Consider the following 22,321-nt stretch of genomic DNA (forward strand, 5'->3'; position numbering starts at 1 on the left):
CCCCCCCTCAAGCTGTAGCTATTTCCCCTTCCACTTATTTCTGCTTTTTTCTTCCTGTACTGGTCACATGGGTAATGCCAGCCAAACAAGCATCATCAGCAGGACGATGTTGCAATGCTACATAACCAGTGAGATTTGGTTTATGTGATTGCATTAACCAAGAAACATGAAGGCTGCATTCACACAGCAGTTTCATTCCATTTCCTCTACCTTCCCCTAACTGTTAATTTCGGCACTACATTGATTTGAGCTTTTGCACAATGTAAAAACCACTTCCAGAATTATATAGGGATACAGTAGAAGTTTAGCACTCATTTCCATAATATTTGCAACTGGATTTTTCTTTTCTTTTCTGGAAGCAATGTGCCAGTTACAAAGGAAGCTGAATGATAGCCTGAAATCGCTTTTAGACACATATGGTTTTGAAAGTGTGATTGCTTCTAACCACCCCAATAATGAATGTTCAACAAGAAGAACATCTGGAGGGGTCTTCAAACTGCTAACTTAACAGGAACAGGTTTCCTCCCTATCAAAATTCGGTTGGTGAAACAAAGAATGATCTGGAGAAAACCAGGAGTGGGTTTCTGTCCTGGGCTGAGCAATTTTGTTCCCTGAGGCAAAAGGCAGCATTTCCCATACAGAAGCTTATTGGAATGACACTTAAATCATATTTTGACAGTGACAATAGGGTGGCATCATCCTGGGAGCTTAAAGCTGGCATAGGCGGCACCAGCAGGTTGCCTACTCAATATCTGGCCACCACGTTCTGAATGTTGCCGTCTGCTACCTGAGGTGGCCACTTCACTCTTGCCTTGTGGTAAGAGCCAGCCCTGGAAGTGACCTATTTTTTCATTCTCAAAATACATCCTCTCTCCTCTGTTTTGCTCATTGTTAGTTGGTGGACCTCAGAGTTCTATTATCTCAGATGCTCACAATCTAGAGACCCCTGCACTATAATACAAGCTCCATGATCCTTGGCAGGGAAAGATGCTCGGAGGCAAGAGCAATTAAGATAACATCCTTTTGGATCAAGCCAGTGGGCCATATAATCTAGTATCCTATTCTCATAGTGGCCAACCAGATGTGGGTATCCTATAAGCAAGACCCGAACACAACAGTGCTTTCTGCACCTGTGATTCCCAGCAACAGGCATGCAAAATAACCATCATGGTTAATGGTCATTGACAGGGCAAGGTAGTGGTTGTTTTCTCCTTAGATCAGATTTGAATACCGGTACCTTGAATTTGTTCACTGTGATCAAGCAGGAGTACTTGCTTACTCCAGCACCCCTGTGTTAAAAGCTTACCCCATCCCTACATGAAAGTACCCTTTTGTTAAAATAGCTTTCCATCTCCTATCCAAGATACAGTGTGAATTTTTAGGAGATGTTACAGCTACATTTCAGGGCTGCCAAGGCCCCTGAGTGCTGAAAACCAACTCAGCATCTGTTGTAAAATTACTCAACTCATTAGTCATGAGTCTGGGAAATGTGCAGTGCACACGATAGACGCTTGAGGGTTCCTAATCATGTAGGTCAAGCAAAAATCCTGTCTTATCTTACTTAGGGAGTTAGTGTAATTTCTTTCTCTTTTTCCCCCTTTAAAGAAAGAACACATTGAACAGTTACATTGTGGGTAAGCCTGTAGAACTCCCCTAGGAAGGTTCTGAAGGGAAAATTTAGTTGTTTCAACACTGTTGTGGCATCTTCCCAACCAAATATGTCTTATCTCTGTTTTAGAAATAATAATAAATATCTAGGGACTGACAGACACGGAGCTGGATAATTTGCTTTAATTATTATTTCCAGTTTCATCAGCACATTTTTGTGGGGTGAGGGGGTGGGGTGGGGAAGTGTAACTAGAAAGGGACAGCATAAGAGTTTTATAAGTAAGGGGATAGAGAAAAACATTTTCTTGGTTTGTCAGCTGATGTTGATTGGCTGTCAGTTCTGGATGATAATAATAAAAAAGCAATTCTATGTTCGCAGAAGTCATAATTAATGTATGACAGTCTGGCACTAGATCCAAGAAGGGACATTGGTTTAAATGGCTTTAAACTAGACAAATTTGTGTGTGAGAAGAAGGCATATTAGCTAATGGTAGCAACAAGCACAGAGGCAGTACACCTACGAACATCATTTGATGGGGAGCTAGGAGCAGGCAAAGACAGTTGCCATCACACCTTGCTTGTGGACCTCTCAGGTGCAACCCTGAGCACCAGCGAAAGGACTACTGGACAATAATGAGGTGGGTGTGAGGAATGGGGGGTGTAAGTGGTAGCCCATCCAACTGAAGTGGTCAGGGTGACAGCCATTAACCTTACTGACAAAAAAGCAAGGATTCCCTGATATGTGAGTGGCCCTAGTTCTTCATGACTGTGACATCTATGTGACAAATAATGATAATAATAGCAGCTGTAATGGATCTTGAACTTTCTAGACATTACAATACAGTGGATGCAAATGAGCTACCGAGTTAAGTTAAAGTTGCTGGTGTCTTATACAGCTTGGTACCAGCATACCCAGTTGATACTCTGTGCTTGTGCAGATCGGGGTCTCCCACAGATTCCATCCTACCAGGAGGTCCGTTCCACACAATGAAAGAAACTGACTGGCCTTCATTGTTGTAGAGCACCTACCCTTTGGAATTAGTCTCTTGAATATTAGTTTCTATTTTCTTTTTGGCACCTGCTGAACACCTTCCTCTTTAAACAAGACTTTGGAGCTGAGATGTTTTAAATGCTTGTTTATTTGCCACTTGTTTTTTTTTTTAACCGTCCTAGGCTCCTTTGGGAGAGGAAGGCAGGATATGGATGTAAGAAATACATAAATGAAGTGAAGTGTATAGGGTTTTTCCGGTAATATAATGAACAACCTAGAACTCAATTAATTAATACTTGCAAATGGCCACTGATGGTTTTGCTTTTTCTGCTGTGGGTCAATGGTCATTGATAGACAAAATATTCTCTATCCTTGAACTAAGTATTCTGCGCGACAATCCTCCTCTCAGTGGTGTCTGGGAAAGCAGGTGGGATTGTGTGGGAAAGCAGGTGGGATTTTTCTTTTCAAAAGTGCAGAAACTCAGCTATTCCCATTACCAGCCTGCATTTAAATTGTGAACAAAGGGTATATTTTGAGACACGATAGGGGAAAAACTGTATCTGAAATCTCCTGAAACTCTGGCTACCCTGAATGGGACCCACAAGAGCTGCAGCTTCTCTATCTTTTCCTTCATGTCGGTCCTTATCCCATTTCAAACACTTTGTTGGAGAATTTTGCACTAACACGCTGATGAAGTTTCATGAGGACTTAAAAAAAAAATCCCTGCAAACTGTTCTGGAAATGTGGAGAAGTGAACTTAAGAATGAAACATGAATAAACAGAGAGAAACTGAAATTGACATGTTTGCCCATCCTTAGTGAAAGGTCCCTGGAAATAGCCATGTGTCAGAAGCAATTGACTGCATCTGGTGGCATAGATATGCACTGCAGCCACCCGGTATCCTTGCAGTCTTTGGCGATCACTTGTAGCTGAGCAAGATTGTCTTCCATAAACAGTGGCTCTGTAAGTGACTATGGAGGCCAGTACTGGATCCACACATCCTTCCACATTGGGACATAGGTTTCTGGGCAGGAGTTGATCATGGTGAGGGTTTGCCAATCATGTCTTCCTCTTAGCATGTTTCTCCCTTTTGTCCTGAGTTCAAATGTTTTCAAAGCCCATAACACCTTTGGGTAAAAGGCTGTTCTCCAATTGGAGTGCTCACAGGCCCGTGTTTCCCATTTGTCAGTGTTTTTACTACTTTTTTTTTTTTTTTTGCCTTGAGAAAGTCTTTAAACCGCTTTTGTTGACCACCGGCATTACACTTTCCATTTTTAAATTTGGAATAGAGTAGTTGCTTTGGAACACGATAATCAGGCATCCGAACAACATGACCAGTCCAACAAAGTTGATGTTGAAGAATCATTGCTTCAACACTGCTGATCTTTGCTTCTTCCAGTACACTGACATTAGTTTGCCTCTCTTCCCAAGCAATGTGTTAATTTTTTTGGAGACAATGTTAATGGAATCTTTTGAGGAGATGGAGATGGCATTTATAAGTGGTCCACATTTCACAAGCATGCAATACCTAGACCCTGGCTTGGCCTTTCCTGTAAGCATGGCAGGCATTTTGCCAGTTAGATGATAAACTTCTAAGTGTAAGCTTTTGAGTTGATTTGCATGCTATTTCATTCCAAGTACATAGCAGTTTGATAAGCAATTAATGAGTCACAGTATAGCTCAAATTAGCAAGATTGATAGCAAGCTTAAAACAGACTCTACTTCATTACAGCAGCTTTGAGCAATTGAAAGGCACATTTCAATCACAATCTGAAATCTTACAGTCATTGTCAATTAGAATTCTGGACAAGTTTTTCTTTGGGTTATATTCCATCACATGACACCACTCCTGAGTAAGCTGAATGAGAGGTAGTTTCATGGAAGTCTATCATCAGACTTTGACATTGATAAAGTTCACATATATATACAAATAATGTTTACAGTTTGTTTGTTTTTAAAGGAATCCTCTAGATCATTGGCAAAATGATAAAGTTTTCCTTCAAAAAAATTGTATTTTTGAAATAAGACCCTACTGTTCCTTTGACATTGATGTAACTGAAAAAGAAAGTTGAGTGAAGCTGTCATATAACAACTTAACCACTTTCACTAGCATGAAAAGAGGCACCTGCTACAAGAAGTTTAAAAGAGAAGCTTAATTGACAGCTGTGCCTTCCTTCAGATATTTTGAGTGAATCAGAATATCACCGTTCACACAAACTGGCATGTTAGCTTGGGTGTTTGGCATTCCCGAAGTTTTGCATGGGGAGTTAGATGAGCATTGAGAGCCCATGTGCTGAGAGATCGTGAAAAGTATACAAAAAGTGGGCACTGTCCTCGATTTGCTTACAGTGTTCCCCTCCCCACCCCGCTTTGGTGTGAGTGAATTTGCTACAACCTCCACCACTACAAGAAGGGGGGGATTTCCCCCTGGGGTGGTGAGTGCTGTGGAATGTGGGGCCATAATGTATTAGATTTCCCACCAGAGTTTGAAATATTGTGCATATTGCAGGAGCTCTATAGCTGCAATATTTCAGGAGATGCTGACACCCCCCCCCCCAACTGATTTCTCCTCTGCAATTTATGCTGCATTTTAGAACTCCTCTGACTGTTGTCAGTGAGGTTGTATTGCTCATGCTACATTTTTGTCTCAGCAGAATTCCTCAGGTTTTGTGCAGCTGCAGGAATAGCTTTGTTGTCTGCCCATTTTACTTTGCCAAGGTATGGTAATATTTTTAGAGCAGATAGCGTGGTCTTGAGGCTTTATATCAGCTCAGTGTTTTCCATAGAAATGGAGCTTTGGAATTCTTTCTAAAACACACACCAGCCATGACTCATAAGAGTTTGAGTTGTCTATTGAGTTGAGCAGCCCAATGGACTCTTCTACACAACCTTAGGCATTGTCTCCCCCACCCCTCAGTAATGCATCAACCAAAGATAGAAATTTAGAAGATTTAGATAGAATCTCAATATATCTCACCATTAGGGTTGATGTGTGCCTCTTCAGTCTGCTGCCCTGATGTGAACTGTTGATGGGCAACTTTAGTGTCCCGCTTCTCTTTCCCTGAACGTGAACAGGATAGACCTTCAGATGCAGGACACCTTCAAATAGAGGATTGTCCCATGTACAGGCCATCCTATGAATACATTGCAAATATTTGTGGGGTCCACTGCACCACAATCCATGGGATAAAAAGTGGGGAATAAACTGTTTCACCAGCACTAGGTACCTCCATTGCTAGGATTGGGGTGAGGCCCCCAAATAATAAGGTTCTTGCTGACTGCAAAGTGAACCACTTAATGTAAGAAGGTAAGAAGAATGCCCATTTGATCCAAGATCCTGTTTTCACAATCTTTCCCAACTCCCTCTTTTCCAGGGAGTCTTCTCTTCTCAGAAGGTGGCCAAAGTATTGGAGCATCAGCTTCAGGATCTGTCCTTCCAGTGAGCACTCAGGGCTGATTTCCTTCAGAATGGATAGGTTTGATCTTCTTGCAGTCCATGGGACTCTCAAGAGTCTCCTCCAGCACCATAATTCAAAAGCATCAATTCTTCGGCGATCAGCCTTCTTTATGGTCCAGCTCTCACTTCCATATATCACTACTGGGGAAACCATAGCTTTAACTATACGGACCTTTGTCGGCTAGGCAATGCCTCTCCTTTTTTAAAGATGCTGTCTAGGTTTGCCATTGCTTTTCTCCCAAGAAGCAGGCGTCTTTTAATTTTGTGACTGCTGTCACCATCTGCAGTGATCATGGAGCCCAAGAAGGTAAAATCTGTCACTGCTTCCCATTCTTCCCCTTCTGGGACCAATGGCCATGATTTTAGTTTTTTTGATGTTGAGCTTCAGACCATATTTTGTGCTCTCCTCTTTCACCCTCATTAAGAAGTACTTTAATTCATCCTCACTTTCTGCCATTAAAGTTGTGTCATCTGCATATCTGAGGTTCTTGATATTTCTTCTGGCAATCTTAATACCGACTTGGGATGCATCTAGTCAAATAAATCTTTGGTCTGGTCAAGCAGGGCTCTTTCTGCAACCTTATGAGATCATAGCTCTCTCTGCATGTGCAGGAATTCCTACCACCACCACCCCCTTGTTTGATGCAACCCTTTCAACCTGAAGTGATACAGTCCAGTAGCAATTTTGTACTGGTATCTGCCATTCGTACAGATAAACAAGGTCTGAAGTTTATGTGAATAAAGGTTGTGTGAGCTATGTCACAATACCTTCAGCTTCTAAAAGTCATTCTTTTCTCCCTGCACAGAGAACACGCACAATGGAGAATGGATTACAGATGGTTCGTATTTGTGCTTGAATGCCATCTTCAAGCCTCAGAGGGGGGTGGGGTGTCCTTCTGAGCCTGTCAATCTCTTTCCATTACTTTTGGTTCCCTGTGTGATACCTTAAAAGCTCCCCTGACTGACAGAAATGGCCCGAGGCTGAGATTTACAGAGAAGCATTCTGTATTGAATAGAACCTCCCTGGGAGTTGCTGCTGAATTGAGCAGCAAATGGTTTAGGGGGTGACCACAGAACCATAAAGTGTTGTTCTGAAGACCCCAGCACCCCAAATAATTATTTTCCACTGTAATCTAGATACAGGAAGGTAGGGTTGTGGAACAGCGGGCTGTATTTGTTGTTGACATTTTGCCATCCAAATTAGGCAGGTAGCAGCAGCCGCAGAGCTGAAGGCTGGTGCTTGTTAATCTGCCGGACCTGGAAATTACATTATTGATGAGCCTGGTCTGATTGTAATACCGTATAGTGTAATGCAGGGGTGTCAAACTCAAATTCATCAGGGGCCGCATCAGCAGTTTGGTCACCCTCAAAGGGCCGGTTGTATCTGTAGGACTATGTGTCCACTCTTTATTATCATAAATTATTGTCACTGCATTCAATTATTACTGTTTTTTTTGTAATAATGTCAGTAATAACTAGCTCTGAAAGCAGAAACATAGTCAGAATAATGGCAAGTAGATATTCAAATGTACAATTATTGTACAATTTATTGAAAAATGATTTTTGGTAACTGCACTGGGTGGTGGAGGCTCGCTAGGGTTTCATGCAGGAGCTTTGCAGAGCTACTGGTACCTGGAGATGCTGGGGTCCTTCTGCATGCAGGACAGATGTTCTGCCAGTGAGCCACCACCCTTCACCAAAGGGACTGGCTGAGGTTGACTCACTGGAGCTGCTCTCCTGGTTCCAGGGTTTAAGGGCCAGAAGTATAAAGCAGCATCCTATGTTTCTGAGGAGAGGGAGAGGGAGAGGGAGAGGGAGGGGAGGAGGGAGGGAGGGAGGGAGGAAAGAGGGGAGAGAAAGAAGAGTAGGAAAGAAGGAAGGGAATAAAGAAGGAAAGAAAAAGAAAGAGGGAGAGAAGACGGAAAGGGAGAAAGAAGGAGTAGAGAGGGAAAGAAAGAATAAGAATGAGGGAGAGGAAGAAAGATGGGAAGGACGGAAGGAAGGAAGGAAGGAAGGAAGGAAGGAAGGAAGGAAGGAAGGAAGGAAGAAAGAAAAGAGGGAGCAGGAGGGAGAGAGGAAGGAAAGAGGGGAGAGAAAGAAGAGTAGGAAAGAAAGAAGGGAATAAAGAAGGAAAGAAAAAGAAAGATGGAGAGAAGACAGAGATAAAGAAGGAAGGAAGGAGAGGGAAAGAAAGAATAAGAACGAGAGAGAGGAAGAAAGAAAGAAAGGGAAGGGGGGGTCGCCGCCTTGATTCAGCGCCAGAAAAGAGTGCGAAGGGACCCAGGGGCAAAAAGCATTTCCCGTGCAGCGTGAGGCAGCGGGTGTCTGTTTTAGGAGACGCTGCTGAGCTCACGTTTATGAGGCTGAGCCACAGCAGGAGGAGGAGGAGCTGAGGCAAGAGGAGGAGGAGGAGGCTTGCCGGGTCGGTGCCGAGCCTCTGGGACGCAGCAGTGCTCTGTAGCACTTTGAATCCTCCTCCTCCTCCACACGGCGCTGCTGGGTGCTTTGTCTGTGCTTCAGCAGCAGCAGCAGCAGCCGTTTCCAGGCGCCGAGCCGTGGCAGGAGGAGGAGGATTCAAAGTGCTACAGAGCACTGCTGCGTCCCAGAGGCTCAGGACTCTCCGTGCGGCGCTGCTGGGCGCTGACCTGGCAAGCTGCCTCCTCCTTCTCCTGCTGTGGCTCGGGGTGCTCCATGCAGCGCCTTTCTAAACCCCCCCCAGGCCCCAGCTGTTTGTCGGCGCTTTGTCGGCGCGGCGCTTCAGCAGCAAGGTCCCGCTGCTGGGTTCCGCTGGCTGGGGCGCTCGGCGGGCCACATGACGAGGTCTGGCGGGCCGGATTTGGCCCCCGGGCCTTGTGTTTGACACCCGTGGTGTAATGTGTGCATTAAAAAGGAAGGAGCATGGAAGCCCTCTGATCTTTTAAATAAATAAAGTGGTTAAAAGAAATGCATTTCACATGTACTAAACCCGAGCACTTTTACCAGACCAAAATATAATGGGTGCCTCGCTTACATGCCTGCCATTAATGGCAGACAACCCAATAACAAGTGGGGATGTGTTTGTGTATTATTGATGGTTTGGCCTAAGCACGACCCAGGAAAGAGTCCAGTGGTGGGAGAAAGGCCTTTTAAAAATTGCTAAGAAAGTCTTCATGTGAAATGCAAACTTTATGGAGTAGATGTCTGTACTTTCTTCTCCGCTTCAAATACCACACATTAATCCTTTCTGAACACAAGGATCAGTCAGGCATTTTAACTTAAACACATTTTCACTGCCCTTTAGTCTCTCATTTTATTAATACCTTTCTGTCTCTCTCTCTCTCTCTCTCTCTCTCTCTCTCTCTCTCTCTCTCTCTCTCTCACAAACACACACACATTTTTACATATATATCTGGTTGCCCTTTAAGATCTTGAAACAAACCCGTTTTAGTGGAAGGGAAACTGAACTGAACTGAACTTTTCTTCTTAGTGTGGGTGTTGGTACAAACCTTTCTCCTGTCTCAGGGTGGAAATAACCATAGATTATGTTTCTCCTCTTCTCAGAATTTAGATTTTCCAGAATCTTTAATTATATATCCTTAATGATAAAAGAAATCAGGCTACAAGTAACTAATACAGTATTAGTATAATAGTTACTTATAAGAACAATATAATGAAAAAGAGAAGCTCTGCAAATATTTGAATTTAGGGGAAAAATATAATTTCAATGACTTTATTGTATGCTTCTTGACTTGTAAACATTGGGTGTCCCCCCCCCCCCACACACACATAAGAGAAATGGGAGAGACTTGCATTTTAACAGCATCCGAAATAATGGGCCCAATGAAATCTACCATTTTACTCATCTGCAAAACAGAAAAAAATGAATTGGGGGGGCAGATACAGTGTCAGAGCAGAGAAATTGCACCAGAAGAAGTGAACAAAACAGGTAACTAATTTGCATCAAAATGCATTTGATAATTTATGTGCATTGGTGCATATTTAGAAACCATTACATCTCATCATATTGTGTTAGATCAGTGCTTCCCAACTTTTTTGACCATGCCCCACCTAAGCATCTCTAAAACCCTGATTGCCACCCCCACCCCCACCCCTTGACATATAATTATTATTCAAAAAGTGAACATGTGGAGGAAGCCTAAAAGGCCATGAACTGTTAATAACTCATTCTTGAATTGCTCCCCTTAAAAATCAAATTGCCCCCCCCTGTGGGGCGCGTGCCCCACGTTGGGCACCAAGGGGTTAGATCAGGCATCCCCAAACTTCGGCCCTCCAGATGTTTTGGACTAAAATTCCCATCTTCCCCGACCACTGGTCCTGCTAGCTTAGGTATCATGGGAGTTGTAGGCCAAAACATCGGGAGAGCCACAGTTTGGGGATGCCTGGGTTAGATAGAGAGTGGTGTGTCTATCTGCTCAGTCTGCTGACCAGATGCTACTAACTGTTGATGGGAAAGTTCAGTGCTCCCACTCTTCATTCCTTCTAGTTTCTTATCTTAAAATCAGATAGCTCACAAACAGAGGGCATACTCCAATATAGGCCTGTCCTCTGTAAGGTAGGACATATGACCACCCTAATTTTAAAGGTATGCAGAGTAAAGGCAGTCACATACACACTACCCACAAGGCAGTGGCATCCATATCACTGCAGCTGCATGTGGAAAGAGCCCTTGCCAAATCTTGTTTTAGGCACAATTCATTATATAAACTTTGGCAGGGCTGTGCTCTTCAGTGCTCCACTGATCTCCTAGAGGTCACTTGGGGAGGAAAATGGGATAAGAAACAGGTTTAGCCTCCCGCTTCCCTATGTACTAGCATTATAATCCTTTACTTTTTCCTAAACTGGTTCCAGTTACTGTTATGGTGGAGGGGAGACAGTGAAATGCTTTGTTTTGAGGATGAATTTGTAGTAGGAAATGACATATTTCTATTTTCTGTGTGTCGTTCCTGTCGGAGATCGCCAACACGCCTTCTGGGGAGGCACTCTGGTGATCTTCAAAGGAACATGCCAGGGCCAAGCCTCTCCACCCTGGCACATCCTTTTGTGGATCACTGCAGAATTTTTTGAAAATATGGGGGTAGCTCCAGCTCCTTGCCCTCCCCTCCCCAGATGGCACCCCTGTTCTCCACCATAAGAATGCACTTTAATACTTTACTGCGGAACAGTCTTGATTACCAGTTGCAATAAGATAAATGTTACAAAATAAAGTAACCTACTGCTAGCAAGCAGTTCGGTTTGGTCCTTCATGCAGTTCAGTAAACTTTCCCAAAGGGAGATACTGAGCTTGTTCATCACTGCAGAATTTCTCTGCAACTGCTTCCACTAGCCATCTCCAACAAGCATACACAGGCTTCTCACCTTTCAGCTTCCTGATGTGAGTACTTTCCGGCTCCAGTTTCCAGAGATTAGTCATCAGGCAGCTTATCTCACCTTAAAGAAAAAAATAATCAGCCTTCTCTGACGCATTTGCCAGAGTGCAACCTTTTTGCCTAAGATAAACTTCCCATTACAACATTTTAAATACAGTGCATTCAAACACAGAATTTAATGGGCATTAAACTTGTAATTTTAGCAGCCTGCCCTGCCCCCAGTAAGCAGCCACAATATGACATATTGGAGGACAGGTGAGCGGTGCTGGGCCATCATGCTGGACACTAATGCTTGTGAAGTTGTACAACTAGTTTAATCTCTATGGTCTTCACTCAGATGGATGCTCTTTCCTCCTTGCAAATTCTAATTCCCTTCCCCTTTCTAACTTGTCTTTGTAATGTAGATATCTTTGAGAAATACCTCTACTTAGCTATGTATGTACTACCGGTATCATTGTCACTACCAGTAACAGTGCCAACAACAAACCGCATGTTGCTTATCTGCCATTTGTTCCACCCAAAATGAACTAAAAGCTTCTGTGTCGCTGTGCTCATTAATTCAAGCCCTAAATTAAGTGAAATCTCTTCTATTTGTCCTTAATAGTGGAAATACTTAATTACATCCTTTTAATGTTATCAAGTTAATAAATAGCTACAATTATTCAGAGGGATTCATAAATGTGAACAAAAACATCTCTAATTATAGAATGCAGTTGGAAAACACTTTTTATATAGCTATTTTGCATGTCATATGTTACTCATTACATTAGTCAGTGAATGGTTCAGGTTCAATCCATCAAGATATTGAATGGGACCAGCTTCCATTCTTTGCAATTTAACTTGTATAAGAACTTCTCAGTGGATTGTGCTCTAAAATTATAATGCATGATAACCCACTAAAGTGCAGAAAGTGCAGAAATTGTGTGATTATCTTTGTGAGCACACCAGGTATGCTTGATTTACAGAATTATTTATAGCTACTTATAACTAGTTGAGCTAATGATTTGTGTTCTACAACAGGATTCTCAAACTTTCAGTCCCTGAGACACATTTGAGGTGGTTGACTACTACACAGAATGCAGAGAGAGAGAGATTCAGTCACAAATGGTGTCAGTTGGAGGCAGAGTTTGGCATAATCAGCTGCAATTGCAGACTTTACTTTCCACTGATACCTAATTCATCTTTGAAAATTGCTAAATTCTATGTCATGGCATTTTCCTAGCGACAAGGAGTTTCATAGTTCAGTATTGTGATACAGCCTCCCCATTTTAGGCAGCATTTGCTAATCCAGAGGCTCTAAGAGGTTTACACACACACACACACACACACACACACACACACACACACACACACTTACTTTCCACCCCAATTTCCCCTTTAAAGTACTTTTCTATCCATCATTTTGCTCTGTCCCAGCTTCTGCCAACCTAGCAGTTCGAAAGCACACCAGTGCAAGTAGATAAATAGGTACTGCTGCAGCAGGAAGGTAAATGGCATTTCCGTGCACTCATCAAGGTCCTCCATGTGCCAGTATTGGTTTAGTCATGCTGGCCACATGACCCGGAAAGCTGTCTGTGGACAAACGCCGGCTCTCTCAGCCTGAAGTGAGATGAGTGCTGCAATCCCAGCATCACCTTCGACTAGACTTAACCGTCTAGGGGTCTTTTACCTTACCTTTGCCTTTTATCCATCTCCTGCAATTTCTTCTCCTATTTTCCTGCCTTATCTCCTGCCTTTTCATCACTTCCTCAGACATCCTTCCTCCCTGGTCTTTGTACACCCACTTCTTCTCATAACAGCTTTCCTCTCTGACTCTCTCCATTTCTATACCCACTTTGCTCATTTCCTTCAAATCCTCCTATAGCCCTTTCCTTTCTCAAGAGGGATACCTTCATTTTCTCCTCTTCCTCCAAAGTTCTCTGTCTCCTGTCTCATTTTTAAGAAAATCTGTAGAATGTTAAGCAAACACAAACACGCCACTTTAATAAATGATTGTGTGTGTGTGTGTGTGTGTGTGTGTGTGTACACACACAGACACTGTGATGTAGGTAGCAACACTACCATACCTACTGATAGGTCTACTCTTGTTCTCAGTGCTCCCCCTTCTGCTTTCCCCCGAATGAATCCTGAGTAAATATCTGAATTCACTGGTGTGTAACGGCTTTATTTTATAACTGGGCCATAAAGGGCGGGCTGCGTGGTTCTCTCCAGACAGACACTAATAAAAAAGAAGCAGAAGCAGAATGAAGCATTCCTCTAGTCCCCATGCAGTGTTCTGTTTGCTACAGCCTGAAAGACCAAGAGGATATCAACCTCCACTACGTGTTTGTCTCTCGCTCCCTGTCTTCAGAAACTAACTAGGTGTGCTTGAGAGTTTGGATGAATACTTCAGTGTAATTTTATATAATTTCATGTTGCCATGTAAATCTCTTTTATAGGTCTCTTTAGATGGAATTTAATGCGGCAGAAACCTTGTCACCAGAAGGATTAATGTCTGCATTAGCATTTCGGCAATAAAAAAAATCTCTGAAGCCAAGTGGTGGAGGCCCACGGACAGCCTTAAACCTGGATTCTTCAGCTCGAGATTCACCGTTGGAGTTTTTAATTGCTTGCTGTAGGGAAACCATCGCCAATGCTTACAAGGAACTGCTTATCCCTGGTTCTCTGGGTCCTATTCGATGGAGGTCTCTTAAAGCCACTTCATCCACAACCACAACAGACTTTAGAAGGTGAGCGGAGGGGAAATGTTGTCACAGCACCAGAGAGGAGGACACCCGCCGTGCGGGTCAAGCGAGGCTGGGTGTGGAATCAGTTCTTTGTGTTGGAAGAATACATGGGCTCCGAACCCCAGTACGTGGGAAAGGTAAATGTTCAGTCTTCTAAAAAAGCTCAGTGGACTAAATGAATTATGTTGTATGGAAGAAGTACATGTGTTTTAACAGTACAATCCTATACTCAGAAGTGAGCCCCAGTGAGTTCAATGGGACCTGTTCCCAGGTAACTATAGGATTGAAGCTTAAATCTTCCAAATTCTACAGAAGTCGAACGTCCAATATGGCTTCTGCGGCTTCCAATTGAGTGCAGGAAGCTCCTGCAGCCAATCGGAAGCCATGCCTTGGTTTTCGAACAGTTTCAGGAGTTGAACGGACTCCTCGAACAGATTAAGTTTGAGAACCAAGGTACCACTGTATATTGTAGTCTAGCTTTTATGAAATGGTTTTTTGGGATGTCGTGTTTTTTATACAGAATTGTTGACATTGGTTTTCTGTGGCTTAAAAAGGAAGCTATCAACAGTTGCAGAGGATATAGTAAGCAATCTTTGATGGATAGGTTGCCAGAATGAGGTGTTTTTGTTTTTGTTTTAGACTTAAGTAAAAACTAGTCCTAAATAGCAGGGCCACTGCACACCCACACGGGGCAGGCAAATCATTTTGCTGATGCAGATATCGTCTCTGGATTATGTCTGAAACCACCATCTCATGACCGTAGGCCTGGCACAGGGTCTATTGAATTCCTGACCAGCTCTGTCCCTCCATCCCTCAAGAATTCCCCATTTCAAGGTTTTCTACAGGCTGCCACCCATGAGTGACCACAACACTTCCAACCAGGCAGAATCGGGTGTTCCATGGTGGAGGCAGGCAGGACTGAGCAGAGGACACCCTCTGCCCAATCTACCACAGCCTCAGCAAAAGCGATTTGGTTTTCAGCCTTAACATGTTTAGATGAGCTTTATAATTTGCTTTGCCAATTCATACAACAAAGCCTCTGAGCGAATGTTTAATTTTCAGAAATGTCTTGGAACATGCTTGTGTGGCAAATTCATGTTCGTATTTATTCTTCTACATGCTGTGTTTAAATTGCTGTGGATCCCACCCCCACCCCCCAATGACGCCTGTTTGCACAAATAGCAAGTCTATTACACTTTGGTTATTACATTGGCTTGTCAAGAGTACTTTTCACATGCCCATTTTAAAGACTTGGGGTGCCTCCCTCAATGCACTAGTGCATCTTTCTGGCACTTTGCGTCAGGAGAACCAACCTGGCACGGTTTGGAAGTGGTGCAGCAATTCTTGGGTCTAGATTAGGTGATAGTGAAAAGCAGTAATGATTATAGAATCAAAGATCCAATAGAAAGCAGAAATAAAATGGACTCCCCAGACAGTTCCAGGCAAAGGCGACTATGGGGTTGCTGCGCTCATCTCACTTTCAGGCCAAGGGAGCTGGCATTTATCCACAGACATGTGGGACACGTGGCCAGCATGACTGAACTGCTTCTGGCGCAACGGGACACTGTGACGGAAACCAGAGTGCACGGAAACACTGATTATGTTCCCACCACCTATTTATCTACTTACATGGGCTTGCTTTCGAACTGCTAAGTTGACAGAAGCTGGGACAGAGCAACGGGAGCTCACCCTGTCATGGGGGTTTGAATTGCCGACCTTCCGATCAGCAACCCCAAGAGGCTCAGTGGTTTAGACCACAGCGCCACCCACGTCCCCAGAAAGCAGTAATATATTGACATTGGTATATATCCATATTGAGCTGCTTCTATCTCAATTTAAGGGTCTCTTAATGATCCACGTGACAGGGTGGTTGTTGAAAGGAAAGGGTGCCTCCATTTTGCCAATTTCAGCTATCTTTAAAAGTATTGTAATGTATTTCCCCCTTAAACTTACATGCCATCTTTCCTCTGGCATAGAACCCAAGGCAGTGTACACATGGTTCCTAGGCTCTCCGATTCAGACACAGACCCAATCCAGACCTGCTTCACTTCAGCCTCAAAATGTATACAAACTATACTTTGTCTTCAGTCTAGATTCTATAGCTTTGTAAAGCAATTCAAAATTATTTCTTGGAAGAAGAAGAAAGGCTCTATTTCTTTAACTCTGAAGGATTTGTTATAGGAGATATTATTACATTCACTGTGCCTTCTGACCCCTTACCTTCCTAGCAGCTTTTCTGTTGTGCTAAGTGACCTTGAAAGGTTAATCTGAAATGGTAGATCCTTTTGTATGGTTTCTATTTATTTAAGTAGCATGTTTTGAATGAGAAAGGAGAGCTAGCTGTGATTGCATTCCTGTTTTGCGGATAATTTCCTATACATATTTGTGAGAGCTATTGTGCATGTCTGTGTGAACCTTAGGAAGCAAAATGGTAGTTTCATATGAGCAGAATAAGCTTTACTGTAACTCCCATTTTGTGTATTTAGTCAAAAGTATATGTGTAACTGCCTATGCTGGAATTCAGAGATCGTTTCCAGTGTCATATTCCCTGCCTGTCATTCTTATTCATTTGCATGCGTACCCACACAGAGATAACTAACTTGGCTTTCAGAGAGGGAGAATGAAAGCAATACATCAGAGATGCAAAGATTCCCACAACTAGATCTTGAGAGGGACATTTCATCCCTCACAATTCAAGAATTGGCATGAGTCTGAGCAGGTAGTAGTGGAGGAGGCAATATGTTTCTATTCTATCCTTTGATCACCCTACAGCAGATTGTGTCATAGCCATTCCCCCCGCCCCCTTCATCATATGACTATAGATTCTTTCTTCCTCAGTTAGGTAAACTGCACATTTTAGTGTGACTTTCACTAATTATAGTAAGACCTATTTGCATTTTAGTTCAAAACTACAAAATCCTGCATTTCACAGAGCAATACTTGAACCAAACCAGTACACAAACCCTTCCACATTCACACTTCTCTAAAATTTGTGATGCAGTTCCCCAAGCAAAGAATGCATACAAAAACGTTTATATCAGAGAAAAGTGCATGCAAGTGTGTGTACAGCACAATTTTTTCTACCTCTACAAAAATGCATTCTGTTAAAGTAAAATTACTTGCAAAAATGTCTTTCCTTGGCAAAAGTTTGCATATTAGGAGACATGTGCATAAAAAAATCAAACCAATGTTCATGCAGTCTTTTTAAAAAAATATCCAAACATATGCAGAAATGGGGCAAACCAATATTAAGACTAGAAAACAGAAACAGAAGAAAACAGAAATTGACACATCTTTCTATCCCTATTTATTCCCCTTAAATCTGCATTAGTGGGTATTCTGCAGATGTGCATACAGCACAACGCCATGTACAATATATAAGAACTCTAAGAAATATAATAATATACTCCTTGAGGAATATTGCCCTTGCCCCACATGGCTGACGGTTAGTGCTCAAGACAACCAAGGAAAGAGAATAAAGGCCAAACCATACATTGTAGTCAACGTGAGGCTACCATCCAAACTGACAGACCCACATCACATTCTCCCCTCACTTCTTGTTACATGTAGCTTCATTTATCTCATGAGAAGTCATTGTCACGCCATGCATTTCCATGGCCCTGCTCCATGCCATTGGCTCCTGCCTTACCGTATTGGTTGCCCCGGTGTGGCATGGCAATTGAAGCATACAATTTAGGATGCTGCATTGCAGGGAAAGTGAAAATACATTATGCAAGGGACAAAGGAGAGAACATGGCCTGGGGTGTTGTTTTCAGCAGTACCCAAGCCTATGCAGCGGGTCAGTGGGGTCAGAAAAGTACATTTACCTCAAAGGGCTAAGGTGGTTGGTGCTCCCCACCAAGGGCCTGCCAAGAAGTCCCTGTGCCTCCCTGTCGACCGGGGACTCCCACCCTGGGCCTCACAGAAGTTCTGCATGGGTGTGGCAGTACAGTCATTCTTCGGTTCTCAAATGCCTTGGTACACGTACGTTTTGGCTCCTGAACACTAAAAACCCGGAATTAAGTGTTCCATTTTTTGAACGTTTTTTGGAAGCCGAACATCCAATGCATCTTCCACTTGAGTGCAGGAAGTTCCTGCAGCCAATTGGAAGCTGTGCCTTGGTTTTCAAAAGTTTCGGAAGTCGAAGGGACTTCCGGAATGGATTATGTTCAAGAACCAAGGTACGACTCTAGTCCTATGCCCACCATAACGTCTAGTTTGGTGCTAAGTAATAGTCTAATTTGGGATTATTTATAGTGGTGTGAACTCATGGGCTCCTTGAGGGTGTGAGCATGTTAATGTCACTGTGATATGGGGAGAGGTAAGTCTCAGCTGAAGCTGTACATTTATTATAATAGAGCTTTGTTCTTAGCTGAAGTCTCAGCATGCTGTAGATATTACGTGAATCTTTAGTTTGGTCCATGGGGTAGATTCCTAAATTCTTATTCCTCTGTTTCAGATGTGATATGATCACATTTAAAGGTGTTTTTGGTGCCAGTTTCCAGACTCCAGCAAAGATGGCTGGCTCATGTAAGAGTTGTACCCACTAATGTTCTGTGTGCCTCTAAACAATTAAGACAGGCAATGAGGACCAGCTATATTAGGATATATATCAGATTAACATGGCTCAATTGTTACTTAGATATTTTTTAATGGGAGGGGGAAGTCGTAATGATGAAAGAATCTTCTGCCGCTGCATGGGTGTAATTTCACTTTAAGATAAGTGATATTGTTGCATCCTTGAGTACTAAGTGCACACTTTTAAGCAAATGTGTCCCTAGTGTGCCACTTCTATCCAGATGATAAAAATAAAATATGGAAGGAGCTGGATGATAGAATGCCAAATAACGAATGCATAACGGATACTTCATTAACAAGGAGGCAGGAAGAACGGGCTGTGAGCATGAAAACTGTGCCTGTTGAATATCTACTGGACTGACATTTATAGCTGACTTCATCAAAGCAAGATTTATACCAGCAGAAGTTTGCTGCCGCACCCAGCTCCTAAGGTCAAAAGAATGATTTCCTCCCCTACCCCAACACACCTCTTTTGGTAATTATTTATCTGCATGATTTCCTTAAATAAGTAACATGTTGTTGTTCCAAACTGCAGCAATATATATGCAAATGACTGGTCCAATCATATAGAGTGCATTTGTTGTTAAATTCACACTGTGGTTGTTGTTAAACATTAGCAAATAGTGCACACCACAATGAATTTCTACCACTTCTTCCTGCATGGCATGTCACAAGTGATATTTTCTGACACGAGAGAGAGGGTCAGCGATAGATTTAAAGGGTTTTCTAAGGATTTGTTGATGAATAAGGATGAACTGCATGGATGGGGGAAGACACTGGACTGATGGAGATGGGGGAGAAATTTGTTTCGGTTCACATTCAAAGGTAAACCTGCTTAATTTGTACTTTCCAAAACAATATTGACCTGAAACTCAGCCATCCTTCAAAAGTGGCACGTGATACAATTCTCCAGCCAAGTAATGTATACAAAGGTCCATTTTTCTATGGTGAAGTTTGCACATATAAACACTGGGATAACTTTGCTTTAAAATCCTGATGAATTTTTTCATGAGGACTTTTTGCAAATTGATGGGGAAATTTGGAGATCTTGGGAAACGAGATACTGAGAGAAACCAAAATTGACAGATGGGGGAAACCCATGTCTTTCCTCCCTGAATCAGAGTAGGGGACAATGGAGTATTGGATGGAGGGTGCTTAAACCTTCCCCAACCAGTTGTTTCCCACACCTAAGATGCAAAATTTTGAAGTGCAGGCATTTACTATGATGAGTGTAATTCTGACCTAAGACATAAACCGAAGTGTGTTTACTGTTGCATCCAGTAAGGGGACTGGGCTTCGTACAGATTTTAATTCTTATGCAAAACATGGTCCAGCAGCCAGCAGCCCCTACATACTTGCTTGTCAGACGATGTCACATTTTACTAATTGGTGCATACTTGCCAACTGATAAAATTAGAATTAAACAACTTGTATGTGTATTTATCCATCCCATATTAAATTTCCCAAATGTCCAATTCCAAATTCCATCCAATGCAGCTCTTGCAAAGTATTATTATTATTATTGGTAAAAATTATTCCGAGTGAAAAGCTATGAATTTTTATTTTTATAAACAAACTTTCCTGCAAAGGCCTAAAGATACTGCATGAGGTTCTTTAATGTATGCAGCTGATTAGAATTTTGGGTGCAAGCAAACTCCATTAAAACCTATGAAAACTTTGTCACTGATTGCTAGGGAAGTTAGATTTCACCCTTACTTGTCTTGCCATTATATTTCATTTGTGTTGTGTTGTCCAAAAATGTACACTTTTCAATGCTGCATTTGTTTGTTTGTTTTAAAAATAGCAATACCTTACCCCATACTCTATCAGGCTATCGTGGCATGCTATTCTGACAGGTGCAGTGATCACTCCATGACTTATTATAGAACTGCAGCACTAACAATATCAGTGTAATTTATAAATAGGGCTTTAATGGGACCTATTAAATCAGCCGCCAATTTCACTAAACATTTTGGGATGACTAGTTAATTTTGGAAGCCACCTGGAAGAGCACTGGAGAGTTTTACCGCAGACATGTCAGATGCTATCAGCCCCAACTCTCAATCCATTTTATGCTGGCTCCCCCCCCTCCCCGCCCCCGGGAGAGTATCTTAAAAAGTGTCATGTTGCAGAAACTGATGGGGATTAGGCAAGTTCATGGTGAGAGAGTCTGAAATAGTGCTTGAGGTTGACGCTTTCAAACCCATCACTAAAAAATCCTTATGACAGTCCGCTTGGGCCATTGTAACCCAAGCTTCAAATCAAAGTGCTTTATGCCTTCATATTATATCAGAATATGGGATTGTGAAGGAAATATTTCAGCTTTACTGGTGAGAGTCAGGCACCCTTTAAACCCAGGAAGAGGAGATCTAAACTGTTTCCCTCCCCCACCCCCAACAATTGGGCTTAATTCTGTCAGAATTATTACTTTTTGTGCTGGTTAGAGGAGTGTAGAACTAGTAGTCACATTTGCACAAACAAATCTCAGTTTAATGAATGAGATATAAGCTGCCCTTTGGCTTCCCATTCCACTCCTCCATTCATACAAGTTCGTGAGCAAGGCAGGAAGAAGCAGCAGTAACACATAGCTTCCCAGTTTCCATGGTTTCATATTCTGGCTTGCTTAGATGCTGTTAGCCATAGTTTCCTGGTTCTGATGTAACAGGTAGCCATGGTTAACTGTTGATCCCTTGCTTGTTTCACCTCCATCGGGGTGGAAGAACGTGGGTGTGCATCATTAATACCTCTGCTTATTAAGCCAGGATTTGAGTGTGTATCCATTACTGCTGTAACGGATATCAGTAACCTATACTTCCTGAATTGATAGGAGTCAATAAACACACCTCTCTCAGCATTGTGGGAAGCTACGACAGGCCAGAGTGGGTCAACCATAGGGTTGCCATGCGTCCAGAATTTCTCAGACATAGCTGGTAGTTGGCCGTTGGAAACGGTGTCTGTGTGGAAATCACTGAAACATCTGGAAAAATCCGGACGTATGGCAGCCCATGTCGGCAGTGTTGTTATTGGTGATTTCCCTTAAAAATAGCTCATAAACCTTTGTAGTGAATTTTCACCATAGGTAAAACAAGTTGAGGTTGTTAAGGCTGTTAAAATTCCTTCAGGCATGTTGTTTTGTACATTTCAGAGTTAAGGACTGGGTTCATGCCAGAAGAGATGTTCAAACAGGCAAAGGAGCATGGGGCATATGAAGTCCTAGTGAAAACTGGACTCGAGTCTTGTGACTGAAAGCGAAGCTCAGTGCCCCCTCCATTTCCATGCATAGGACAGAGTATACTGTCCTTTCCCTTCCTGCCTTTTAGCCTGTCACATGTGCTGCTGCTGCTGCTTTTAGCCTGGTGCTTTATTTTGCTCATGCTGTGGGAATGTTTTGCAAAGTAGGTTTCACGTAGGTTTGGAGATGTGTTGTATCTGCTGTTGGTAAGGCTTCTATCAGCAGAATCGGGAGGGAAGCAGTGTGTGTGTGTGTGTGTGTGTGTGTGTGTGTGTGTGTGTGTGAGAGAGAGAGAGAGAGAGAGAGAGAGAGAGAGAGAGAGAGAGAGATTATCCATCTGTTCTCAAGCTTTCACATGTCTGA

General features: G+C 42.7%; 1 protein-coding gene across 1 annotated transcript in view; it reads left to right on the top strand.

The window, feature by feature from the left end:
- Positions 1-22,321, top strand: part of CDH12 (cadherin 12) — a 241,364-nt gene that overhangs the window by 82,131 nt on the left and 136,912 nt on the right. The window contains exon 2 of the mRNA XM_035126166.2: positions 13,861-14,285. Coding sequence (XP_034982057.2) covers positions 14,055-14,285 — 231 coding nt within the window. The 5' untranslated portion in view covers positions 13,861-14,054. The remainder of the gene's footprint in view (positions 1-13,860; positions 14,286-22,321) is intronic.

The sequence above is a fragment of the Zootoca vivipara genome, chromosome 8, assembly GCF_963506605.1.
Source record: "Zootoca vivipara chromosome 8, rZooViv1.1, whole genome shotgun sequence".
Taxonomy (NCBI): domain Eukaryota; kingdom Metazoa; phylum Chordata; class Lepidosauria; order Squamata; family Lacertidae; genus Zootoca; species Zootoca vivipara.